Consider the following 23,601-nt stretch of genomic DNA (forward strand, 5'->3'; position numbering starts at 1 on the left):
TATTGGACTTCTCCAAGATATTGAATGGTTATTAATTAACTTCTTTTGGAATAACACAAATGATAAGACAATGCATATGGTAAATTGTGATAGCATCTGCAAACCGAAAGATGAAGGGGGGTTGAACTTGAGAAATACTAGAGATTGGAATAAAGCATGTTTGGTAAAGCAATTGTGGGACCTTTGACAAAATAAATGTTCCTTATGATCACAATGGGTTTCTACTAGGTATCTTTCAAAAGAATCGATTTGGTAAATTTCAATAAGAACATACCACTCTACAGCTTGGAAAGGAATTTTAAAGGCAAGGAATTGGCTAATCAAACACATTTCTTACGCAATCTCAACTGGAAATAATACTAATATGTGGTACGATCCTTGGGTGAACGGGAAAAGTATATTTCAATTATATGGTGACAGAATACGAAAAGACCTTAGGGCTCCTAAAGATTGGAAGGTTTCCGAGTTCATTGCTAATGGTACCTGGCGTCTCCCTACCCCTATTTCTCCTAAAATGTTATCACTTTGGCCAACTACCACAACTATTCCAATCAGGAACAACTCTTCATATATACTTATTTGGCTTCATGACAATGGCAAATTTAGTGCCACATCCGCATGGAATCAAATTAGGCAAAGAAATAACAAGTGGCTCCCAAGCAGTTGGACAAGGGATCGATCGGGATCACAGAGACATTCCTTATGTACATGGCAGGCCCTTTTGAATAAACTACCTATAATAGATAATATAAAAAGAAGAGGTATCCATCATGTTAACTGATGCTCCCTATGTCATGCCCCCCGAATTATCACATTCAGGAGGTGTGACCCTGTCTAAAATCAATAATATTACAATTCATTATCAATTCAAACCAGGATCCAATCTAACAATTTGAGGATACTAAGAATCATTCAAAAATCAATATTCACAATTCATAAACATGTACGTTACATAAATCTTAATCCACTTCACTCAGAGATTCACAAAATCCAAAGGCAACTCAACTAAACATCAACCACAACCCAAATCCATAATCGTAGAAATATATACAATCACAAAAAGATAATTATTTACCATGAGTTCTTATCCTTATACAACTTAAACATATCATTCCATAAACATGAGCGGTCCTTTAAACTTTTACAACACATAAGTATCAACGTATCCTTAACATTACATCAGCAGTAAAGTATACAATACAACAAAAAAATTCTATCATCCAACAAAGATTAGCTCAAAAATCTACTAGCCTTTCACTGCTTCAACCCAATTCTAGCTTTTCAGTGCATGACAAGCTACCCTAAAAAATTTATATAGCAACGGGGTGAGCATAAAGAGCTCAGCAAGCGACTAACGTATCCATGGCGATAGGAGAAGTTCAAGCAGGCATAGTGTTAGAACCCTTGCAGATTCTAAACTTGGGGTTGATCTCTTTAGGGGATCGGCCTCCTTGGAACTCTATAGAGGTTCCTCCCTCCAAGTTGCTGCTCAAAGGCTGCAGAAAATATTCATCTATTGCTTAAGAAAAGAGAATGAATACATGGCTATTTACAGGGCTTCTAAACCCTAACTCCTAATAGGACTCCTACTTAAGACTCTTACTTCTAACCAACTCCTAATAGGACTCCTACTCAAGACTCCTATTCCCTTACAACTCCTAATTCTTCTCTAAGAAAAAACCTCCTGTATGAATATCCCTCTCAATTAGGACTCTCCTAGCTAGAGTCCTAACAGAGTCCTAACAGAATGTCCCTCTCAATTAGGACTCTCCTAGCAAGAGTCCTAACACATAGTATCAAGATAACAAAAGCAGAAATACAAGCATTTTTTTGAAATCATCTCATTTGATATAAAATCACAAAGGTTTACCTCATTCAAAAACAGGCATTAGATATAACAATAGGAGAAAGGAAATTGGAGCATTTCATTGGCAAAAGAAGCATTTAGGCATGTATCAAATGACACATGTAGCATTTAGGCGCATATCAAAGGCGTAAGAGTGTTTGGGGGTATAATAATGACAAACGAAACACTTCAAAGTATAACAAGTGAACCGAATAATAAACACAAGCTTATATGTCATTTTTTATGTAGCATGCATTCCATTTTTATCCAAAGCATAATATGAACTCATAAACAAAGCTTTGGATATCATATCAATATACATAGAAGGTGCTGTGGGACCATATACATAATGTGATTTATCCATTTCTGGATGACCACCAAGCATAAGTCTCCCACGTTTGGGAGCTCCATCCACCCACGTCTAAGTGAAGTCAAAGGGGCCGGTAGAGCAATCGCGAGCTGTAAGCATAACTCCCTTTACCATTTCTGGCAAAGGTTCACAATATCCCACAAGACACCAGAGTACAAAAGGGTAGTATGAATAATAACATTGACACATATCAGAAGCACTTGCGGAACAACGAAGATATGCATGTGCCTTTATCAAACAAGGAAATGCAAACAAAGCATTACATAATAAATTTCAGATATACAATAAATTTTATGATGAACAATACAAGAACTTCAAAGGACTAATGTAAAGCTCGATTGAAGAAGAATTTAGCAGAAATCTAATTTCCAATAAGATGAAAATTGAATAGGCAACACCCAACAAAGTTTTCAATTATGACAGAATTTGAATGGGACATTTTCTAAATTATTTGAGTGACCAAGCATGGTCTAAATCACTAAAAATAGGTGTCATTGGAAAGCTGTATCAATCTATTTTCAAATGAACTCAGATTTATAATTTTTTGAGTTCTTAATAGGAAGTTACAACAAATAGAGTAAAGGAAGGTCAAAATTGATCATCCCTATTTTGCAGACTTGATAGAATCAATTTAAACAAATGTTTCAGAAGGCAAACATATATCAAAATTTCTAACTAGGTGTAAAAAAAAAGATATGCGAATCTAGCTTCTAAAGAACTAAGATTTGCATAATTCAGAATTTTTACTAGAGCGTTATGAGCAATTTAGTAACAGAATGTCAGAATTGATCATCTCTATTTTGTAGAATTGATAGAATCAATTTAAATAGATGTTTCAGAAGACAATCATACTTCAAAATTTCTAACTAGGTGTCAAAAGAAAGATATCCGAATCTATTTTCCAAAGAACTAAGTTTTGCATAATTCAGAATTTTCACTAGAGCGTTATGAGCAATTTAGTAACAGAAGGTCAGAATTGATCATCTCTGTTTTGCAGAATAGATAGAATCAATTTAAACAGATGTTTCAGAAGGCAAACATATTTCAAAATTTCCAATTATATGGCATATGAAAGATAAGTAAATCCAGTTTCCAAAAAATAAGCTTTGTATAATTCATAATTTTCTCTAGAGGAGCAATTTAGTAACAGAAGGTCAGAAATTTTAGTCCCTATTTTGCAGAATCTATAGGGTTAATTGAAACAGATGTCTTAGTAGGCATTTAAACTCCAAATCATTCAATCTCATGTAAAATAAAGATATTTGAGTCTACTTTCAAATGAATTAGACTCTGACTAAATCAGAGTTTAGTGCTAAAAGTTAGACATAAAACAATATATAGAAGTCAGATTACCGAAAAATTTCAGATTCATGGCTTTGTATCAAAAGGAAAGAAAGGTTTGGTACTAAGCTGAAATCTTTTGAATTATGAAGAATAAAAAGGAAAACAGAGATGAGGAATTCTGTAGGAAGAGGTTAGAACACTTGCCTTAGTTGAGTTTGATTCCTAAATATAGGTAGTTGATGCAAAACCTCAAACAAAGTTTCCTCTTCTTCTTCTTCTCCTTCTTCTTCTTCTTCTCTTCTTCTTCTCCTCAAACTAACGTTGGCTGCAAAGTTTCTTTTTAATGGTGCCATAAATTACTTAGGTTTGGCAAGTGGCTCATCATTGTTAATGACACATGTCCTCCATTTTATTTTATTTTATTTTTATTTACTCAATTCTGAATATTTTATAAATCATATCAAAATTTTAATATTTACTCTTAGGTCCTTAGCCATAAACTTTAATATAATATTATTTAATAAAAAAAAATATTAAATAATCCTCATATTTACAAACAAGCATTTACTAATATTTTAGTTTTTAAATGGGGGATGTTACACTCTCCTCTCCTAAAAGAAAATTTAGTCCTCTAAATTTGTCATACCTCTTTCAGCGAGAAGATGAGGATAAGCTTTTTTCATTTCTTCCTCTAGCTCCCATGTCGTTTCATTTGTAGAATGATGCTTCCAAATTACTTTAACCAGAGTAATGATTCTATTTCTTAAGATCTTCTCTTTTTTATCAATAATCCGATTGGGCTCTTCTTTGTAAAATAAGTCTTTCTCAATCACAATCGGCTCATCCTCAATGACATGAGAGGGATCAGGTATATACTTTATAAGCATTGACACATGAAATATATCATGAATATGACACATCAATGGTGGTAAGGCAATCTTGTAAGCAACAGAGCCAATTCTTTCAAGGATCTCAAAAGGTCCAACGAACCTTGGGTTTAACTTTCCTTTCTTTCCAAATCTTGCAACGTCTTTGGAAGGGGAGACCTTTAGGAATACAAAATCCCCTACTTGAAACTCGATATCTCGTCTTCTGTTATCAGCATAGCTCTTTTGCTGACTCTGAGCAGCCTTTAGCCTTTTTATGATAACCTAAATCTTTTCAGTAGTCTCTTGTACTTTATCTGGTGCTAACAACTTTCTATCACCAACTTCCTCCAACATATAGGCGTTCTGCACTTTCGCCCATATAATGCTTCATAAGGAGCCATTTGAATGCTCGAATGGTAACTATTATTGTAAGTGAACTCAATAAGAGAAATATCTTTATCCCATTTGCCTCTCCAATCCATAACATAGGCTCTTAGCAAATCCTCAAGTACTTGAATTGTTCTTTCAGATTGACCATCAGTTTGAGGGTGATAGGCAGTGCTTAACTTTATTTTGGTGCCTATAGAATCTTGTAATCTCCTCCACAATCTAGAAAGAAATTTAGAGTCTCTCTCCGAGATGATCTCCTTCGGGACACCATGAAGTCTTACTATTTCATCAACATACAAATCTGCAAGCCTCTCAAGAGAATAAGTCATATTGATCGGTAAGAAATGTGCAGACTTGGTTAACCTATCAACAATGACCAAAATAACATCATGCTTTCTAGAGGTTCTAGGTAGTCCTGAAACAAAGTCCATAGTAATACATTCCCATTTCCATTCAGGAATATCTAAGGGCTGTAACAAACCTCCAGGTCTCTGGTGTTCTACTTTGATTTGTTGACATGTCAAACACCTTGAGACATATATTGCAATCTCCTTCTTCATGTCTTTCCACCAATAATGAATTTGGAGATCTCTATACATTTTTGTGCTATCAGGATGTATGGTGTACTTTGAATTATGACCTTCGTTCAAGATCTGGTTCTTGATATATAGGTCATTTGGAACACATATTCTATCCACAAATCTCAATAGGCCATCATCTGAAATTTGAAAATTCAACTTCAATCCCTCTTCAATTTCATTCCTCAAGTATATTAAATGTGGATCTCGTAGTTGTCCTTCTTTAATTTGTTGAATGAGATTAGTTTGCACCTAGATATAGGTCATCAATATTATTGAGTCTTGCCCTTTCCTCATTACATTCGAATCATAATTTATTTCTAATAGCTTCCATTGTTTCACAACCAAACTAGCCATAAAACTTATAGATTTTCTACAATTTGCTTCGGCTACAACATTTGCTTTACCTAGGTGATAACGTATGGTACAATCATAATCCTTTAAAAGTTTTATCCATCTTCGCTGCCTCATATTTAACTCCTTCTATGTAAAAATATACTTTAAGCTCTTGTGATCAGTAAAGATATCAAATGTCCGCCCATACAAGTAATGTCTCCAAATCTTTAGAGCAAAGATGATTGCTGCCAATTCTAAATCATGAGTCGGATAATTCAATTCATAAATCTTTAGCTGCCTTGAAGCATAAGCAATTACTTTCCCTTCTTGCATCAAAACGCATCCAAGGCCCTTTCTTGAAGCATCATTATAAACTACAAATCCTTCATTACCATTTGGAATAGTGAGAATAGGGGCACTAGTCAATCTTCTTTTTAATTCTTGGAAACTTTGCTCACAATCACCACTCCATTCAAATTTCACATTGTTTTGAGTTAGTTTGGTAAGGGGATGAGCAATTTGAGAAAATCCCTCTATAAATCTCCTATAATAACCTATCATGCCCAAGAAACTTCTAACTTCTGTTATATTTGTTGGCACTTCCCAATTAACTACGACTTCCACGTTCTTTGGATCAATAGATATTCCCTTTACTAAAATCACTAAAACTCAAAATTTATTACACATCCAACATATTAAAATTATTTGAAATACTCAAATCACGGCTCTGATACCAACTCTGTAATGGCCCCCGAATTATCACATTCAGGAGGTGTGACCCTGTCTAAAATCAATAATATTATAATTCATCGTCAATTCAATCCAGGATCCAATCTAACAATTTGAGGATACTAAGAATCATTCAAAAATCAACATTCACAATTCATAAACATATACGTTACATAAATCATAATCCACTTCACTCAGAGATTCACAAAATCCAAAGATAACTCAACTAAACATCAACCACAACACAAATCCATAATTATAGAAATATATACAATCATAAAAAGATAATTATTTACCATGAGTTCTTATCCTTATACAACTTAAACATATCATTCTATAAACATGAGCGGTCCTTTAAACTTTTACAACATATAAGTATCAACATATCCTTAACATTACATCAGTAGTAAAGTATACTATACAACAAAAAAAACCTATCATCCAACAAAGATTAGCTCAAAAATATTCTAGCCTTTCACTTATTCAACCCAATTCTAGCTTTTTAGTACGTGACAAGCTACCCTGAAAAATTTATATAGCAACGGGGCGAGCATAAAGAGCTCAGCAAGCGACTAACATATCCATGGCGATAGGAGAAGTTTAAGCAAGCTTAGTATCAAGATAACAAAAGCAGAAATACAAGCGTTTATTTAAAATCATCTCATTTGATATAAAATCACAAAGGTTTATCTCATTCAAAAACAGACATTAGACATAACAATAAGAGAAAGGAAATTAGAGCATTTCATTGGAAAAAGAAGCATTTAGGCATGTATCAAATGACACATGAAGCATTTAGGCACATATCAAAGGCGTTAGAGTGTTTGGGGGCATAATAATGACAAATGAAACACTTTAAAGTATAACAAGTGAACCGAATAATAAACACAAGCTTGTATGTCATTTTTGATGTAGTATGCATTCCATTTTTATCCAAAGCATAATATGAACTCATAAACAAAGCTTTGGATATCATATCAATAAACATAGAGGGCGTTGTGGGACCACATACATAATGTGATTCATCCATTTTTGGATGACCACCAAGCATAAGTCTCCCACATCTGGGAGCTCCATCCACCCACGTTTGAGTGAAGTCAATGGGGCTGGCAGAGCAATCGTGGGCTCTAAGCATAACTCCCTTTACCATTTCTAGCAAAGGTTCACAATATCCCACAAGACACTAGAGTACAAAAGGGTAGTATGAACAATAACATTGAAACATATCAGAAAAACATGCGGAACAACGAAGATATGCATGTGCCTTTATCAAACAAGGAAATGCAAACAAAGTATTACATAATAAATATCAGATATACAATAAATTTTAGGATGAACAATACAAGAACTTCAAAGGAATAATATAAAGCTCAATTGAAGAAGAATTTAGTAGAAATCAAATTTCCAATAGGATGAAAATTGAATAAACAACACCCAACAAAGTTTTCAATTATGATAGAATTTGAATGGTACATTTTCTAAATTATTTGAGTGACCAAGCATACTCCAAATCACTAAAAATAGGTATCATTGGAAAGCTGTATCAATCTTTTTTCAGATGAACTCAGATTTATAATTTTTTGAGTTCTTAATAGGAAGTTACAACAAATAGAGTAAAGGAAGGTCAGAATTGATCATCCCTGTTTTGCAGACTTGATATATTTAATTTAAACAGATGTTTCAGAAGGCAAACATATATCAAAATTTCCAACTAGGTGTCAAAAGAAAGATATGCGAATTTAGCTTCTAAAGAACTAAGTTTTACGTAATTCAAAATTTTCACTAGAGCGTTATGAGCAATTTAGTAACAGAATGTCAGAATTGATCATCTCTATTTTGTAGAATTGATAGAATCAATTTAAACAGATATTTCAGAAGACAAACATACTTCAAAATTTCTAACTAAATGTCAAAAGAAATATATGCGAATCTAGTTTCCAAAGAACTAAGTTTTGTATAATTCAGAATTTTCACTAGAGCGTTATGAGCAATTTAGTAACAGAAGGTCAGAATTGATCATCTCTGTTTTGCAGAATTGATCATTTCAAAATTTCTAAATTATGTGTCCAAAGAAAGATAAGTAAATCCAGTTTGCAAAAAAACATGCTTTGTATAATTCAGAATTTTTTCTAGAGAGTTATGAGCAATTTAGTAACAGAAGGTCAGAAATTTCAGTCCCTATTTTGCAGAATCTGTAAGGTTAATTGAAACAGAAGTCTTAGTAGGTATTTAAACTCCAAATCATTCAATCTTAGTGTCAAAATAAAGATATTTGAGTCTACTTTCAATTGGGTTATACTTTGACTAAATCAGAGTTTATTGCTAAAAGTTAGATCCAAAATAATGTATAAAAGTCAGATTACCGAAAAATTTTAGATTCATGGCTTTGTATCAAAAGGAAAGAAAGGTTTGGTACTAAGCTGAAATCTTTTGAATTATGAAGAATAAAAAGGAAAACAGAGATTAGGAATTCTGTAGGAAGAGGTTAGAACACTTGCCTTAGATGAGTTTGAGTCCCAAATATAGGGAGTTGATGCAAAACCTCAAACATAGTTTCCTCCTCCTCTTCTTCTTCTTCTTCTTCTTCTCCTCAAACTAACGTTGGCCGCAAAGTTTCTTTTTAATGGTGCCTTAAATTACTTAGGTTTGGCTCATGTTAAAATAGTGAGGTGGCAAGCAGGTTTAGGTGTCAACTTTAGAATAAATGCAAGTGGCTCTAATGACACATGTCTTCTATTTTATTTTATTTTATTTTTATTTACTCATTTCTGAATATTCTATAAATCATATCAAAATTTTAATATTTACTCTTAGGTCCTTAGCCATAAACTTTAATATAATATTATTTAATAAAAAAATTATTAAATAATCATCATATTTACAAACAAGCATTTACTAATATATATATTTTTTTTAATGGGGGATGTTACACCCTTTGCATGCAACAAGAAGAAATTGTTGACCATCTTTACTTTACTTGTGACTATACTAAATGGATATGGAAGGAGATTCTCCAACGATTTGAACTCAATAGAATGTCAAAACCAAACTTGCATCAAGAATTAGGTGACCTCATGCAATGTTTTTTAAGAAAAGGGCCTCTTACACAATTGGCAAAAGTTATATTTAGATGCGTTATTTGGTGGATATGGAAGGAAAGATATAGCAAAATCTTTTAGTGTCAACACACAAACAATGCTCAGCTCTTGATAGAGATTATTAGAGACTCAAGATCATATAGGGAGAACGATATCAAAATGAAGTACTTTACACGAGAAAAAGATATTTTTATCAAATTCAATTTTGCTATTAGTTAAAGATCTTGGGCATGATGTTAAAAGTTGTACCCATAGGAAATCTTGGCATATCTGGACTTTACATTTTATTTGTTGGCCACAGTTAAGAGTTATAGTCTACAACATGTGTAGTCATAACTACCGCACGAGTACTCTACGAGTTACCCAGCTTCGTCTATAACTTGTATAGACAAAGCTATTTGTAGAAACTTTACACAAAATTAATTTACTTTTACTTATCAAAAAAAAAAAATCTATAAGATACTCCTCGATATGAACTTCCCACAGCAATGGGTTAATTGGATTCAAAGTTGCTTGGAAACCCTAAAGTTTTCGATACTCTTTAATGGCTCACCTATTGGTTTTTTTGGGAGCATGAATGACATCTGACAAGGTGATCCACTCTCTCCGTATCTATTTACTATTGCGATGGAAGGACTTAGCTGTATGTTGGAACACGCAGTCTCGAATGGTAGCATTAAGGTACCCTATGTTGGTTCTATTAATATATCACACATAACTTTTGCAGATGATTTACTTATCTTTCTCCAAAATGATCCAACTTCAGTAAGGAACCTAGCATCTATTTTGAACGACTTTGGTATGGTTTCTAGCCTTCGGTTAAATCATGAGAAAAGTAAAGTATATATAGGTCCTTGCATTAAGGAAAAAGACCTTATTGCATACACTCTAGGGGTTAGTGAGGGAAGCCTGCCAGTTCCTTATCTAGGTCTCCCACTTATATCGACTGACATTCACAAAATCCACTATCAGCCTATGCTGCAAAAAATAAGCAGTAGAATTTCTTCCTGAAAAAATAGGCTTCTATCAAAAGCCGGACGACTTGAACTCATCCGTTCGGTGTTGTACTCTTATTCCTTATATTAGTCTAATGCATTTCTTCTACCTATTGGACTTCTCCAAGATATTGAACGGTTATTAATGAATTTCTTCTGGAATGATACAAATGATAAGGTAATGCATATGATAAATTGGGACAGCATCTGTAAACCGAAAGATGAAGGGGGCCTAAACCTGAGAAATATTAAAGATTGGAATAAAGCATGTCTGGTACAGCAATTGTGGGATCTTTTGCAAAACAAATATTCCTTATGGTTACTTTGGGTTTCTGCTAGGTATCTTTCAAAGGAATCAATCTGGGAAATATCAATAAGAACATACCACTCTACAGCTTAGAAAGGGATTTTAAAGGCAAGGAATTGGCAAATCAAACACATTCTTATGCAATCTCTTCTTGAACTAATACTAATATGTGATATGATCCTTGGGTAAATGGGAAGAGTATATTTCAATTATATGGTGATAGAATACGAAAAGACCTAGGGACTCCTAAAGATTGGAAGGTTTCCGAGTTCATTGCTAATGGTACCTGGTGTCTCCCTAATCCTATTTCTCCCGAAATGTTATCACTTTGGCCGACTATCATAGCTATTCCAATAAGGAAAAACTTTTCAGATATACTAATTTGGCCTCATGACAATGGTAAATTTAGTGCCACATCCGCATGGAATCAAATCAGGCAAAGAAATAAAATGTGGATCTCAAGCAGTTGGACATGGAATCGACCGGGATCATAGAGACATTCCCTATGTACATGGTAGTCCCTTCTCAATAAACTACCTACAATAGACAATATGAAGAGAAGAGGTATCTACCATGTTAACCGATGCTCCCTTTGTACGCAATAAGAAAAAACTATTGACCACCTCTATTTTGCTTGTGACTATACTAAATAGATATAGAAGGAGATTCTCTAGCGATTTGAACTGTTTCTCAAGAAAAGGGCCTCTCACACAACTAGCAAAGGTTACTTTCAGATTCGTTATTTGGTGGACGTGGAAGGAGAGATGTAGCAGAATATTTGAATGTCAATACACAAACAATGCTCAACTCTTGATAGAGATTATTAGAGACTCAAGATCCTGTATGGAGCACGATCTCAAATTGGAGCACATTACCCGAAGAGAAAAAGATATTTTTATCAAATTTAATTTTGCTATTAACTAGAGATCTTGGGAATGATGTTAAATACTATACCCACAGATAGTCTTGACATATCTGGACATGCCCTTTACTTGTTGGCTATAGTTAGGAGTTATAATCTACAACTATTAACTACCGCATGTGCACTGAATGAGTTACTTGGCTTTGTCTATGACTTGTATAGATAAAGCTATTTGTTGAAACTTTACAACATTCAATTTACTTTTACTTACCAAAAAAAGAATTTATAGTAGGCATTTAAACTCCAAATCATTCAATCTTGGTATAAAAATAAAGATATTTGAGTCTACTTTCAAATGAATTAGGCTTTACCTAAATTAGAGTTTAGCGCTAAAAGTTAGGTCCGAAACAATGCGTAGAGGTCAGATTATTAAAAAATTATAGATTCATAGCTTTCTATCAAAACGAAATAAATGTTTGGTTCTCACCTGAAATCTTTCTAATTTTATAGAATTAAAATGAAAATAGAGATTATGATTTCTATGGGATGGGGTTAGAATGCTTGTCTTAAATAAATTTGAGTCCCAAAAGTGTGGAATTGATGCAAAGTGGACAGTTTTCAAACAAATAAGGTATCAAAATACAAAGTAGAGATACAAGCTGAAACAAAAGCATGTTTTGTTTAAATGCAGAATTATAATGTCGTATCGTTTGAAGCATATTTTGTTCATATAATCAAGAAAAGGTAATTGGAACATATCAAAGAACAAAACATGAATAGAAGCTCAAATGACACACGACGTTATATTCATTTCATTCTTATCCAAAGCATGTATAAAAACACAACCAAAATTTTGGATATCATGTCAAACACATAGAAGGTAAAGTAGGATCCCAAACATAATATGGTCCATCCATTTCGGAATGACCACCAAACATAATTTAGAGCATCACGGGCTCTGAATACATACCCTTTACCATTTCTGGCAAAGGTCCATATAATCCCTTTACCATTTCTAGCAAAGGTCCAAATAATCCCACAAACACCAGAGTACAAAAGCTATTATGAATAATTAGGCCATATCGGAAACACATGCGGAATAATGGAATGCATGTGCTTATACGAAACATTACGATACAAACATGAAGTTTACATAATAGATCAAAGTATAAAAATACTCGTAGGACAAGAGTATACATGAATTTGAAGCAACAATGTAAAGCTTAACTGAAGTAAGGATTTTAGTTGAAATCAATTTCCAAAGATACGAAACAAGAATAGGCATAATCAATCAAAGCTCAATTTTGACAAAATTTGAGAGACACATTACATGAATTATTTGGATAATCAATTATGCTCTAATTTGCATAAAATAGGAGTCATTCGAAACATGTATTAATCTAGTTTTTGATAACTTAAGTTTTGTATAAATCTGAATTTTCAACAAGGAGTTATACATAATTTAGTAACCAAAGGTCAAAGAACTTTATCTCTATTTTATAGAAATCACAGAGTTGATTTGAACAGATGATTCAATAGGTAATTTTGCTTCAAATCATTCAAATCAGATATGTATAAAAGCTTTATGAGTCTAGTTTCCAATAAATCATACTTTGCATGAATCTGAGTTTCCAACAGAAAGTTATAAGTCTTCTCCCTAAGGCGACGGTTCTGTAGCGGCTATCAGAATACTATAGCGGCGGCTTCTCCCTAGGGCGACGGCACTGTAGCGGCGACCTGGCTCTTGTAGTGGCATCTTCTCCCTAGGGCGACGGTACTATAGCATGATCTGAATACTGTAGCGACGGCTTCTCCCTAGGGCAACGACACTATAGCAGCGATCAGGCTCCGGTAGCAGCGTCTTCTCCGTAGGGCGACGATACTGTAGTGGCAATCAGACTACTGTAGTAGTAGATTCTCCCTAGGGTGATGGTACTGTAGCGGTGATCATACTCCTACAATGGCGGCATCTCCCTATGGGGACAATACTATAGCGACGACCAAAGGAGGGATCAGACATGGCAGCGATGGTCCCTAGGGTAGTTGCTCCTCCGCTATATTATCTCCAGAGAAATGCTCCTTCGACGAAGCAGCATCGAAGCAGGTCGCGCTCTAGATCGCGACATCCATCCCTCATTTCCAGTGACCCTCGGCCTTGGACTAGCCTCTTCAAGGCTCCGGTTGGAAGTCCGGATCTTAGCTTGGAATTCTTTACTCTAGAAGTTCAGGCCGACAAGAAGATTGCTGTATACGAGACAGCTGATTCTGCAGAGCTAATTGAGACAAGGTCTATGGCGATTGTTGGTTATGTGGTAGGTCTCAAAACATCATATTTTTCACTATCCTCATTTATCAAAACTCGATGGGGAATATCGACATTTGACCTCCATATGCTAGAGAATGGTTTTTTTGTTTGCAAACTATACTCTGAAGAAGATTTGCAATGGATCCTGGAAGGGTTCTGGACTATTTGTGGCCATCCAATGATTCTACGACGCTAGTATCCTGATGTCCGTCTAGAGTTAGACAGCCTATAGTCTATTCCATTATGGGTATCCTTTCAAGGTCATCCTCTACATCTTTGGAGTCGACGATTTATTGTAAAGTTATGGAGTACTTTAGGACAACCACTCTACATCGACAAAGCAACAGCAACTCAGACGACATTAGCATTTGCACGAGCATGTGTACTGGTTTCTTCCAATGAAGATCTTCCTAATGAGGTTTTTTATCGCGATCTTGATGGGAACACCCGGAAAGTACATGTCTCATATTCTTGGAAGCCACAACGATGTCAGAGTTGCTTATCTTTTGGCCATTAAAATAGAACTTGTCAACAAACTCTGAAACCGATCACAAAGGTCTATCGGCCACGCCAGGCGCGTCAGCAACAAGGCGAGTCTCCTCCAATGGCAGTAGCACCGGTGGTGGCGAAGATTATTGAGCTTTCCGACATGTAGGGACAGCAATACGGACAGAAGGATAAATCCAAAATTTTATCTCTTCCTATTACGTCGAAGCCTTCCACAATAGAAGTTTCCCATGGTACTCATGAATAGGAAAAACATATGTCAGGAACTTCGTCTCTTCCTATATCATCAGATCCGTTGACAATTGGAACTCCAATATCCACTCATTGCACCAACCAAGACCTTGTGTCTCAACAAACTCAAGCCCAAACAATCCTCGCTAGCAAAGATATTCTTACTCAACAAACTCAGGCCACAACAAACCTCGCTAACACGGATATTCTGCCTCAACAAACTCATGCCCCAATTGACCTCGCTAGCCAGGCTGCCCCAACAAGTACTAACCAGGATATTGTGCCTCAACAATCCTATCATGCTTCAACAAACTCTGTGAACCATGACTAGTTGACTCAAGCTATTTTAAAGTTTAAACATCCGCAAGCTATGGATGAAGTGGATAAATATAGAAATAAAGTCTTAAAAGGTAAATATATTATGCGGGAGGAAAATGCAAAATCGAAGGATAAGAAAAAGGATGGAACAGTCCATCCAAAGTCATAGGATGAATACCCTACTACCTTTTCCATTTGTTATATTTATGATGAAAATAACCTGTTGGAATGTTCGTGGACTTAATAAGCCTAAAAAATGTTAGGAGCTCAATAGAATAATTAAGTCTGCCGAATGTGATATTGTTATTCTAGTGGAAACAAAAATTAAGCAATCACACGTTCAAGCTCAAAATAATCTAATATGGTCGGATGCAGAACTGTTTACCAATGACTCATGAAACTTTTGGTAGAATATGGGTATTATGGCATCCTAACTTGATTAATGCTTGGTTTATTTCTGCTACTGATCAATTCATCCATCTTCAGGTAGAGGACAAAAAGAATGGCTGTCAATTCAATTTCACAAGTATATATGCTCCAAACAGTATGCAAGAAAGAAATACACTGTGAACTGATCTAACTAACATTGCAGATGGCTGTCTTAATATACTTTGGATTGTTCTTTGTGACTTTAATACTGTTCGGGACACAAATAAAAAAGTGGGGGGTAGACAACTTTTAGAAAGTCAGCTTCAAGGTTTTAATGATTACATAGATACTACTGCATTGACTGATATAAAATCTATGGGTAATTGGCTCTCCTAGAGTAATCAAGGTGCTGCTAACAGAAAAATAATGGCTTGACTCGATAGATGTCTGATTAATCAAGAATGGTTAATAGTTTACCCTGATTCACTTCTTGAGTATGATGCTCCATTGTTTTCTGATCATTCTTTAATGTATATACACGTAGATAAAGCAACACCAAAAGGCAAGAAACCGTTTAGATTCTTTAACATGTGGAGTACTCATCCTCAGTTCCTTGATGTTATCAGATCAGCTTGGAATGTTAATGTGCATGGATCCCCCTCTTACATCTTATGTCAAAAACTCAAAGCCTGCAAAGCAGCATTTAAGGAGTTGACACGGGAGTGTCTAATTTGCTACAATCTGCTCATATGGACCATACTGATAATATGATATTTTTTTCAGCCAACAATATTGCTACATAATCTTCAACATCAGCATATTCCCTGCACAAAGGAATACATTAATGGAGTTGGTTGGCAGCTGTAAAGCTGTATCATGGTGCTTTTCTTCATGGCTAAGGAATACATTAATGGAGTTGGTTGGCAGCTGTAAAGCACTTAATTTTGAAATTTCCTATGCATGAAGGGTTGTTTCATGCACTAGTATTTATTTTGGGGTTTAGGGATTAGAAAAGACTTTGGAGAAAAACTGAGGATATTGGCAGAAGCTCTCTTGGAGTGCTCTTGTGAACTTTGTATCTCTTGGATGTGTCATTGAGTGGTGAGTCTTTTGCTTTCAGTTTTGTATCCTTGTTTATTGTCATTAGGGTGGTGATCTTTCTGTATCCCTTTTGATTTTAAACTTGGTGGTGAACTATTTTTCGTTTTACCGAAGTTTCTTCAAGAGTTCGTTCATTGCCTTCTGTGATATTTTCTATCTGTACAACTATTCTATTAGTGTTCTTTCGAAATCCATTCTGCATTTTTACCCTCCCCGGTATCAGGAGTCGAATACAAATACCTTTGGCAATATTACCACCCGAGTTCAATTTTGCAAAAATGAACTATTGGCAATGCAACATGAGCTGCAACTTCAGCCCCATGATGAGAATCTTATCGACAAAGAGACAGAAGCTAGAAATAACTTCATGCAAGCCTTAAAGCAGGAGGAAAGTTTTACAAAATAGAAGTCTCGATAGCATTGGCTTACTTTAGGGAATTCCAATACTAAGTTTTTTTATGCTTCCATTGCTACTCGAAAAGCCGTTAACCACATCAGGAAATGCAGAGATAAAGATAATAATCTTATTGAGAATTTAGATGAGGTTAAAGCATACACTGAGCAATTTTTTTATTCCTTACTCAACCAAGCGGGGCAACCTAATAATATTCATGTGGAGCCAACTAGAAAGCTTGATTCGGGTCACACACTAATCTTCATATGAAGACAAAAATATCTTTGGGAATTGGGGATTTTGTTTTCTGTTCTTCCGCTGTGCATGTTATGTCGCCCCCAAGATTTTCCAATACAAACAATGACCCAACAAGTGGAACCGTCATGGCATATAATTTAAAGAATTTAAGCACAAAGAATTTAAAAGTGAGAAAACGTTGTAGTAATCACTTGAGAGACCCTCTCCTCTAATTCTAAGTTTAGAATTCTGTTTAGAGATGAGTAAGTGCTTGTAAAAGGTTATTTTCTAAACCTATGAAATGGAGAAGAGAGGTGTAAAAGGGTAGTTGGTCTTCGCCAATTGAAGGAAGACCGATAGTGGAAGTCGGTGGCCTCGAGTGAAGAGAAATCGGAAGTGGATGTAGGTCACAACGACTGAACCACTATAAAATCGGTTTGCTGCCTTTTACTTTCCTGTTTACCTTTAATACAAATCATTTTACTTGCTCACTACTCTACTTTCTCATTACGCGCTTACGAAAGTGTTCTTAAGTAAACATCTTTCCGATCAGTTTTCAACGAATGAATATATTCTGAAATTGACATCTTTTAACCGCTGCACTAATTCACCCTCCCCTCTTAGTGCCAACTCGTTCCTAACAAAACATTTCGAAGCATAACAATGGCAGATGAAATATTTCGGAGCATATCAATGACATATGAAATATTTTATTGCATATCAATAATGAATGAAACATTTTGAAGCTTATCAATGGCGTATGAAATGTTTCAAATCATATCAATGGCGAATGAAATATTTTGGAACATATTAATGATATATATAAAATATTTCAAAGCATATCAATGGCGTATGAATATTTTAGAGGCAAAGAAAGCATTTCGGAATATATCAATAGCATAAGAAATATTTCAGAGCATATCAACGACATATGAAACAATTCAAAGCATATCAAAGAGCAAATACGAAATAGAATCTCAAACATCATATTTGACATTACATTCATATCATTCTTATTCAAAGTACATATAGAAACATATAACCAATGCTTTGGATATCATATCAAACACATAGAAGGTGTAGTAGGATCACTGACAGAATATGATTCATCAATTTCTGGATGACCACCAGATAGAAGTCTACCATGTCTGGAAGCTTCATCCACCCACGTTGTAACATCCCTCATTTTTAAAAATTTTATAAGGGCCTATTTGAAATGTAGGGACCTAAATGTAAATATTAGAAATATGATATGATTTTCGAACGATTCATATTAGGTTTAAAAAAAAATGGTGGACATGTGTCACTAGCTAACCTAAGGTTGGTGCCACCTATGTTTGTACTAAGGATGACACATAGGCTTTTTTCATGCATGCTTACCATCTTGTAATCCATATATTAGCTAAATCTAATACCATAGAGGAAAAATTAAAGGAGGAAAACTTAAGAGCTGCAGCCAACGTGGGTTTGAGAGGAGAAGGGAAGATGAAGAAGGAGAAGAAGCTTTGTTTTGGCTTGAGATTTTTTTTTGAAAAGTTGTTTTGGCTTGAGATTTTACATCAATTCCATACCTTTGGGACTCAAATTTTTTAAAGGTAAGTATTCTATCCCTTCCTACGGAAACTCTTGATATCTTATTTTACCTTAATCCTAAAAATTTTAGAAGATTTTGCCTTCATACATGTTATTTCTTTCGTTTGGGAACAAAACTATGAATCTAGATTTTTTTTGAAGATTTGACCTTTCTATTTTGTTCGAGCCATAACTTCCTCCACTAATTTTGGATTCAGGCAAAATAAAATTATCAAAAAATAAACTCGTAGATCTTTTTTTTAATATTAAGATTAATAAATTTTGAATTAATTTGCCTTTTCAAACTATTAGTTGAACTAACCATATGAAATCTGTAAAACAAAGACTATTGGTTTTGACCCTTCAGTACTCTTTTGCTTATAACTCTCTGTTAAAAACTCTTTTTTTTTTATAAGTACTCTCTGTTAAAAAACTCTATTTATACCTTTCCCACTCTCTGTTAAAAACTCTATTTATACAAAATATAATTTATAAAAAATTAGACTCATAGATCATTCTGTGTATATTTGATTTGAATGATTTTGAGTGTAAATGCCTAATGAATCATCTGTTCAAATCAACTCTATGAATTCTGTAAAATCAAGATAATGTTCTTTGACCTTTGGTTACTAAACAATTGATAAATCTTTCGAATGAAACCTATTTTGGGTAAATTGGAGCATAATTAGTTATCTAAATAATTCATGCAATGTGCCTCTTAAATTCTATCAGAATCGAGCTTTGATCGATTCTGCCTATTCTTGTTTCATCTCTTTGGAAATTGATTTCAGCCAACATCCTTACTAAAGTTGAGCTTTACATTATTGCTTTGAATTCCTATATACTCTTGTCCTTCAAACATTTGTATACTTGAATCTATTATGTAAAGTTCAGGTTTGTATTGCAATGTTTCATATAGGCATATGCAGTCCATTTTTTCGTCTGTATTTCTGATATGTCCCAATTTATTATTCACAATACCCCCTTAGTACTTTGGTGTTTGTGAGATAATATGAAACTTTGCCATAAATGATAAAAGGATAATTTGGACCTTTGCCAGAAATCGTAAAGGGTATATGCTTAGAGCCCGCGATGCTCTAGATTATGTTTGGTGGTTATTCAGAAATTGATACACCATATTACGTTATGATTTCACTGCACCTTTTATCTATTTGATATGATATACAAAGCATTATTTATGTACTACTATATGTGTTTTGGATAAGAATGAAAATGCTTCCTATGTCATTGATATACTCCGAAATGTTTCATTTGTTATTGATATGCTCTGAAACATTTATTATGGCATTAATATGTTCCGAAATGTTTCATCTGCCATTGATATGCTCCAAAATGCTTCATTTGCCATCGATATATTCATAAGCATTTCATCCGTTATTGATATGTTTCGAAATGTTTCATTTCTTATTGATATACTCTAAAACATTTCATACATCCTTGATATGCTCTGAAATATTTCATATGCCATTGATTTGCTTCGTAACATTTCATATGTCATTGATAAGCTTCGAAATGCTTCTTATACCATTGATATACTCTGAAATACTTCATATGCCATTGATATGTTCCGAAGTATTTCATCTGTCATTGATATGTTTTAAAATGTTTCATTACGTCAATGATTTGCTCCAATGAGTCTTTACTCCCTTGTTATGAACAAAACATGCTTCGAATGAAATGACATTATAATTCTGCATTCGTTGAGTGACTATCTTTGAACTCTTATATCCCTGCCTTATATTCGGTACCTTATTTGCTTTGAAACTATCCTTTTTCATCATTGATATATTAGTCACTTGTTGAGCTCTATATGCTCACCCCTTTGCTATATATATTTTTCTGGATAGCTTGTCGGTCGCTAGAATGTTTAAATTGAGCTATGACAATGGAAAGCTAGAAGACATTGTGCAAACCTTTAGTGGATGATATGTTTTTGTTGTATAAGTACACTTGGTGTCTAATGGAATGTTTATGGTAAATCTGAACTTATGAGTTTTGTAAAAGTTTAATGGACATCTCATGTTTAGATTTTCGAGTGTTAAGTTAATTTGTATATTGGTATGAACATGTGGTAAATATTAGTTTTTATGATAATGTAGAATCCTACCCTTGTGGATTTATGAGTTTTGTTATTGTCTTGGTGAGTTGGTTTCAGATTTTATGATTCATAGAGAAATGTGATATATGAATTTAAACTAAATAGGTTTTATGAATTGGGAATTATGGATGTGAATGACTTGAATATTGTCTTAGTATCCTCAAATATGTGATTGGATCTTGGAATGTATTATTGATCTATAATAAATTCGGGGTGCGTGACACACGTCTAGGCGAAGACAAAGGGGGCCGATAGAGCATCGTGAGATTTAAGCATAATCCCATTCCAATCTCTAGTAAAGGTCTAGTTACTTCCACAAACACCAGAGTACAAAAGGGCATTACGAACAATTAATTAGCACATATCGGAAGCACATACAGAATAACGAAACATACATGTGCCTTTAGGAGTCAATAAAATGCATACATAATCTTTCATAAATTCATTCAAGTTAAAAAAAAAAAAAAGCAAGAGCATATAAGGATTTTGGCATATATCGAAAGTACATGCGGAACAATGAAACATAAATGTGCCAATACGAAATAATACAACACAACATAAACTTTACATAATATGTTTTAAGTGCACAAATAATTTAAGGACAATAGCATACAAGAATTCAAAGCAGTAACATAAAGCTTAATTGAAGAAAGATTGCTAGATGAAATTAATTTCCAATGGGAATGAAATAAGAACATGCGGAATCGACCAAAGCTTGATTTTTAGTAAAATTTGAGAGTCACATTGAACAAATGATTTAAACTATCAATTATACTCTAATTTACTAAAAAAATATAACATTGGAAAGATATTTCAATATACTTTTAGACAAAATAAGCTTCATATGAATTGAACTTTCCAACAGAAAATTAAAAATAATTTGGTAACTAAAGGTCAGAGTATAAAATTACTATTTTGTGAAATTTATAGGGTCAGATTCAATAGATAACTGGGTAGGAGTTGAACACCAAATCTTTTGATATAATATCAAAAGAAATATATATGAGTCTAGTTTCTAATAAAATAAGTTTTGAATAAATCGAAGTTTCCATCAAGGACTTATAGGTAGTTATGTATTCAAAGGTCAGAAATTACGATCCTTATTTTACAAAATCTATAGTGTTAAATGAAACAGAAATCTGGATGAAGAATTAGACTCTAAATTTATCTAACTAAGTATCAGAAGAAAGGTCTATGAGTTTATTTTTAGATCAAACAAGATTAAAAATCTGTGCAGGGATTTATAGCTAAAACAAGGTCGATGGGTCAAAATCTCGGAAGCTTTCAATATTCAAATCGTTACATCTAAATAAGAGGTGTATTAAATATATGGATAGAACAATTCAAAGTTTCTTATATTCAAAGCGAATGCAGAGATAAAATCATAGTAAAGTGGGTTCAGGACACTTGCTTTTCGAAGATTTTGATCCAAAGATTCGAAGAAGGTGTATGCCCGAATCGTTCTACCTTTTCTCCGTCTCCTCTTCCTATTTCATTTTTTGCACCTATTTCTTTCTTCCTCCACCACTATAGCTCATATAGAACATAGAGGCACAGTCACCTGCTCTCCCCTCTCCTTTCTTTCTTCCTTTTCTCCTTTTTCCCAACCGCTGCTGCCACTAGCATTGCCGCCGCCACGGTCTCTTCCATTGCGCTACTTCATTTCTCCCTTATTTTCTTCCTTCCTCCACTTTTTTCACAGATGCAGCTGCTGCAGTAACAGCCACAACTGCCATAGCTTCTTCTTTCCCTTCCTTTCTTTCCCTTCTTCCTTCCTCTTCTTCTTTTGCCGATGCAGCTACTGCAATTGCAGCCACAGCCGTCGCAGCTGCAACCACGGCCATAGCCCCTTCTTTCCCTTTCTTCTCTTCTTTCCCAGCTGCAACTGCTGCAGTCACAATCGCAGCCGCAGCCACCATAGCCGCAGCCTCTTCTTCCTCCCCTGCTCTTCTTCCTCTCCTTCCTCTCTTCTAGCTACAGCTGCCACCACCGCAGCCACAGCCCCTTCTTCTTTCCCTTCTCTTCTTCCCTCTCCTTCCCTTCTTCTTCGTTTCTTCTTCTCCTTCCTACCCTTCTTTTCCCCAATGCACTAACTCTCTTCTCCTCAGTTTCCTCTTGTGGGAAATAAAGGTGCCACAGCCTCTTCTCCCACTTCTTCTTCTTCTCTTCCTCTTCTTCCTCTTCTTCTTCTTCTTCTTCTCCTCTTCTTCCCTTCTCCTCCCTGATGCCCCACACCTCCTCTGTTTCCTCATGCAGGAAATAGAGGTGCTGCCGCCCTAGCTGCAGCTACCTCCCTTTCCTCTCCCTCTTCCCTCTCTTCTCCTTCTTCTTCTTCTTTTTTTTTGATAAGTAAAAGTAAATTGATTTTGTGTAAAGTTTCAACAAATAGCTTTGTCTATACAAGTTATAGACGAAGCTAGGTAACTCGTAGAGTACTCATGCAGTAGTTATGACTACACATGCTGTAGACTATAACTCTTAACTGTGGCCAACAAATAAAATTTAAAGTCCAGATATGCCAAGATTTCCTGTGGGTATAGCTTTTGACATCATGCCCAATATTTTTAGCTAATAGCAAAATTGAATTTGATAAAAATATCTTTTTCTCTCTGTGTAAGGTGCTCCATTTTGAGATCATTCTCCATACATGATCTTGAGTCTCTAATAATCTCTGTCAAGAGCTGAGCATTGTTTGTGTATTGACACTCAAAGATTCTGCTACATCTTTTCTTCCATATCCACCAAATAGCGCATCTGAATATAACCTTTGTCAATTATGTAAGA

The 23,601-nt window shown here is 34.6% G+C and overlaps 1 protein-coding gene across 1 annotated transcript in view; it reads right to left on the reverse strand.

Moving 5' to 3' along the window:
• LOC135632499 (cytokinin dehydrogenase 5-like) overlaps positions 1 to 22,467 on the reverse strand; it is a 36,357-nt gene extending 13,890 nt beyond the window's left edge. Inside the window, exon 1 of the mRNA XM_065141105.1 lies at positions 22,379 to 22,467. Coding sequence (XP_064997177.1) covers positions 22,379 to 22,467 — 89 coding nt within the window. The remainder of the gene's footprint in view (positions 1 to 22,378) is intronic.
• Between the last annotated feature and the right edge of the window lie 1,134 nt (positions 22,468 to 23,601).

The sequence above is a fragment of the Musa acuminata genome, chromosome BXJ3-3 (genome assembly GCF_036884655.1).
Source record: "Musa acuminata AAA Group cultivar baxijiao chromosome BXJ3-3, Cavendish_Baxijiao_AAA, whole genome shotgun sequence".
Taxonomy (NCBI): domain Eukaryota; kingdom Viridiplantae; phylum Streptophyta; class Magnoliopsida; order Zingiberales; family Musaceae; genus Musa; species Musa acuminata.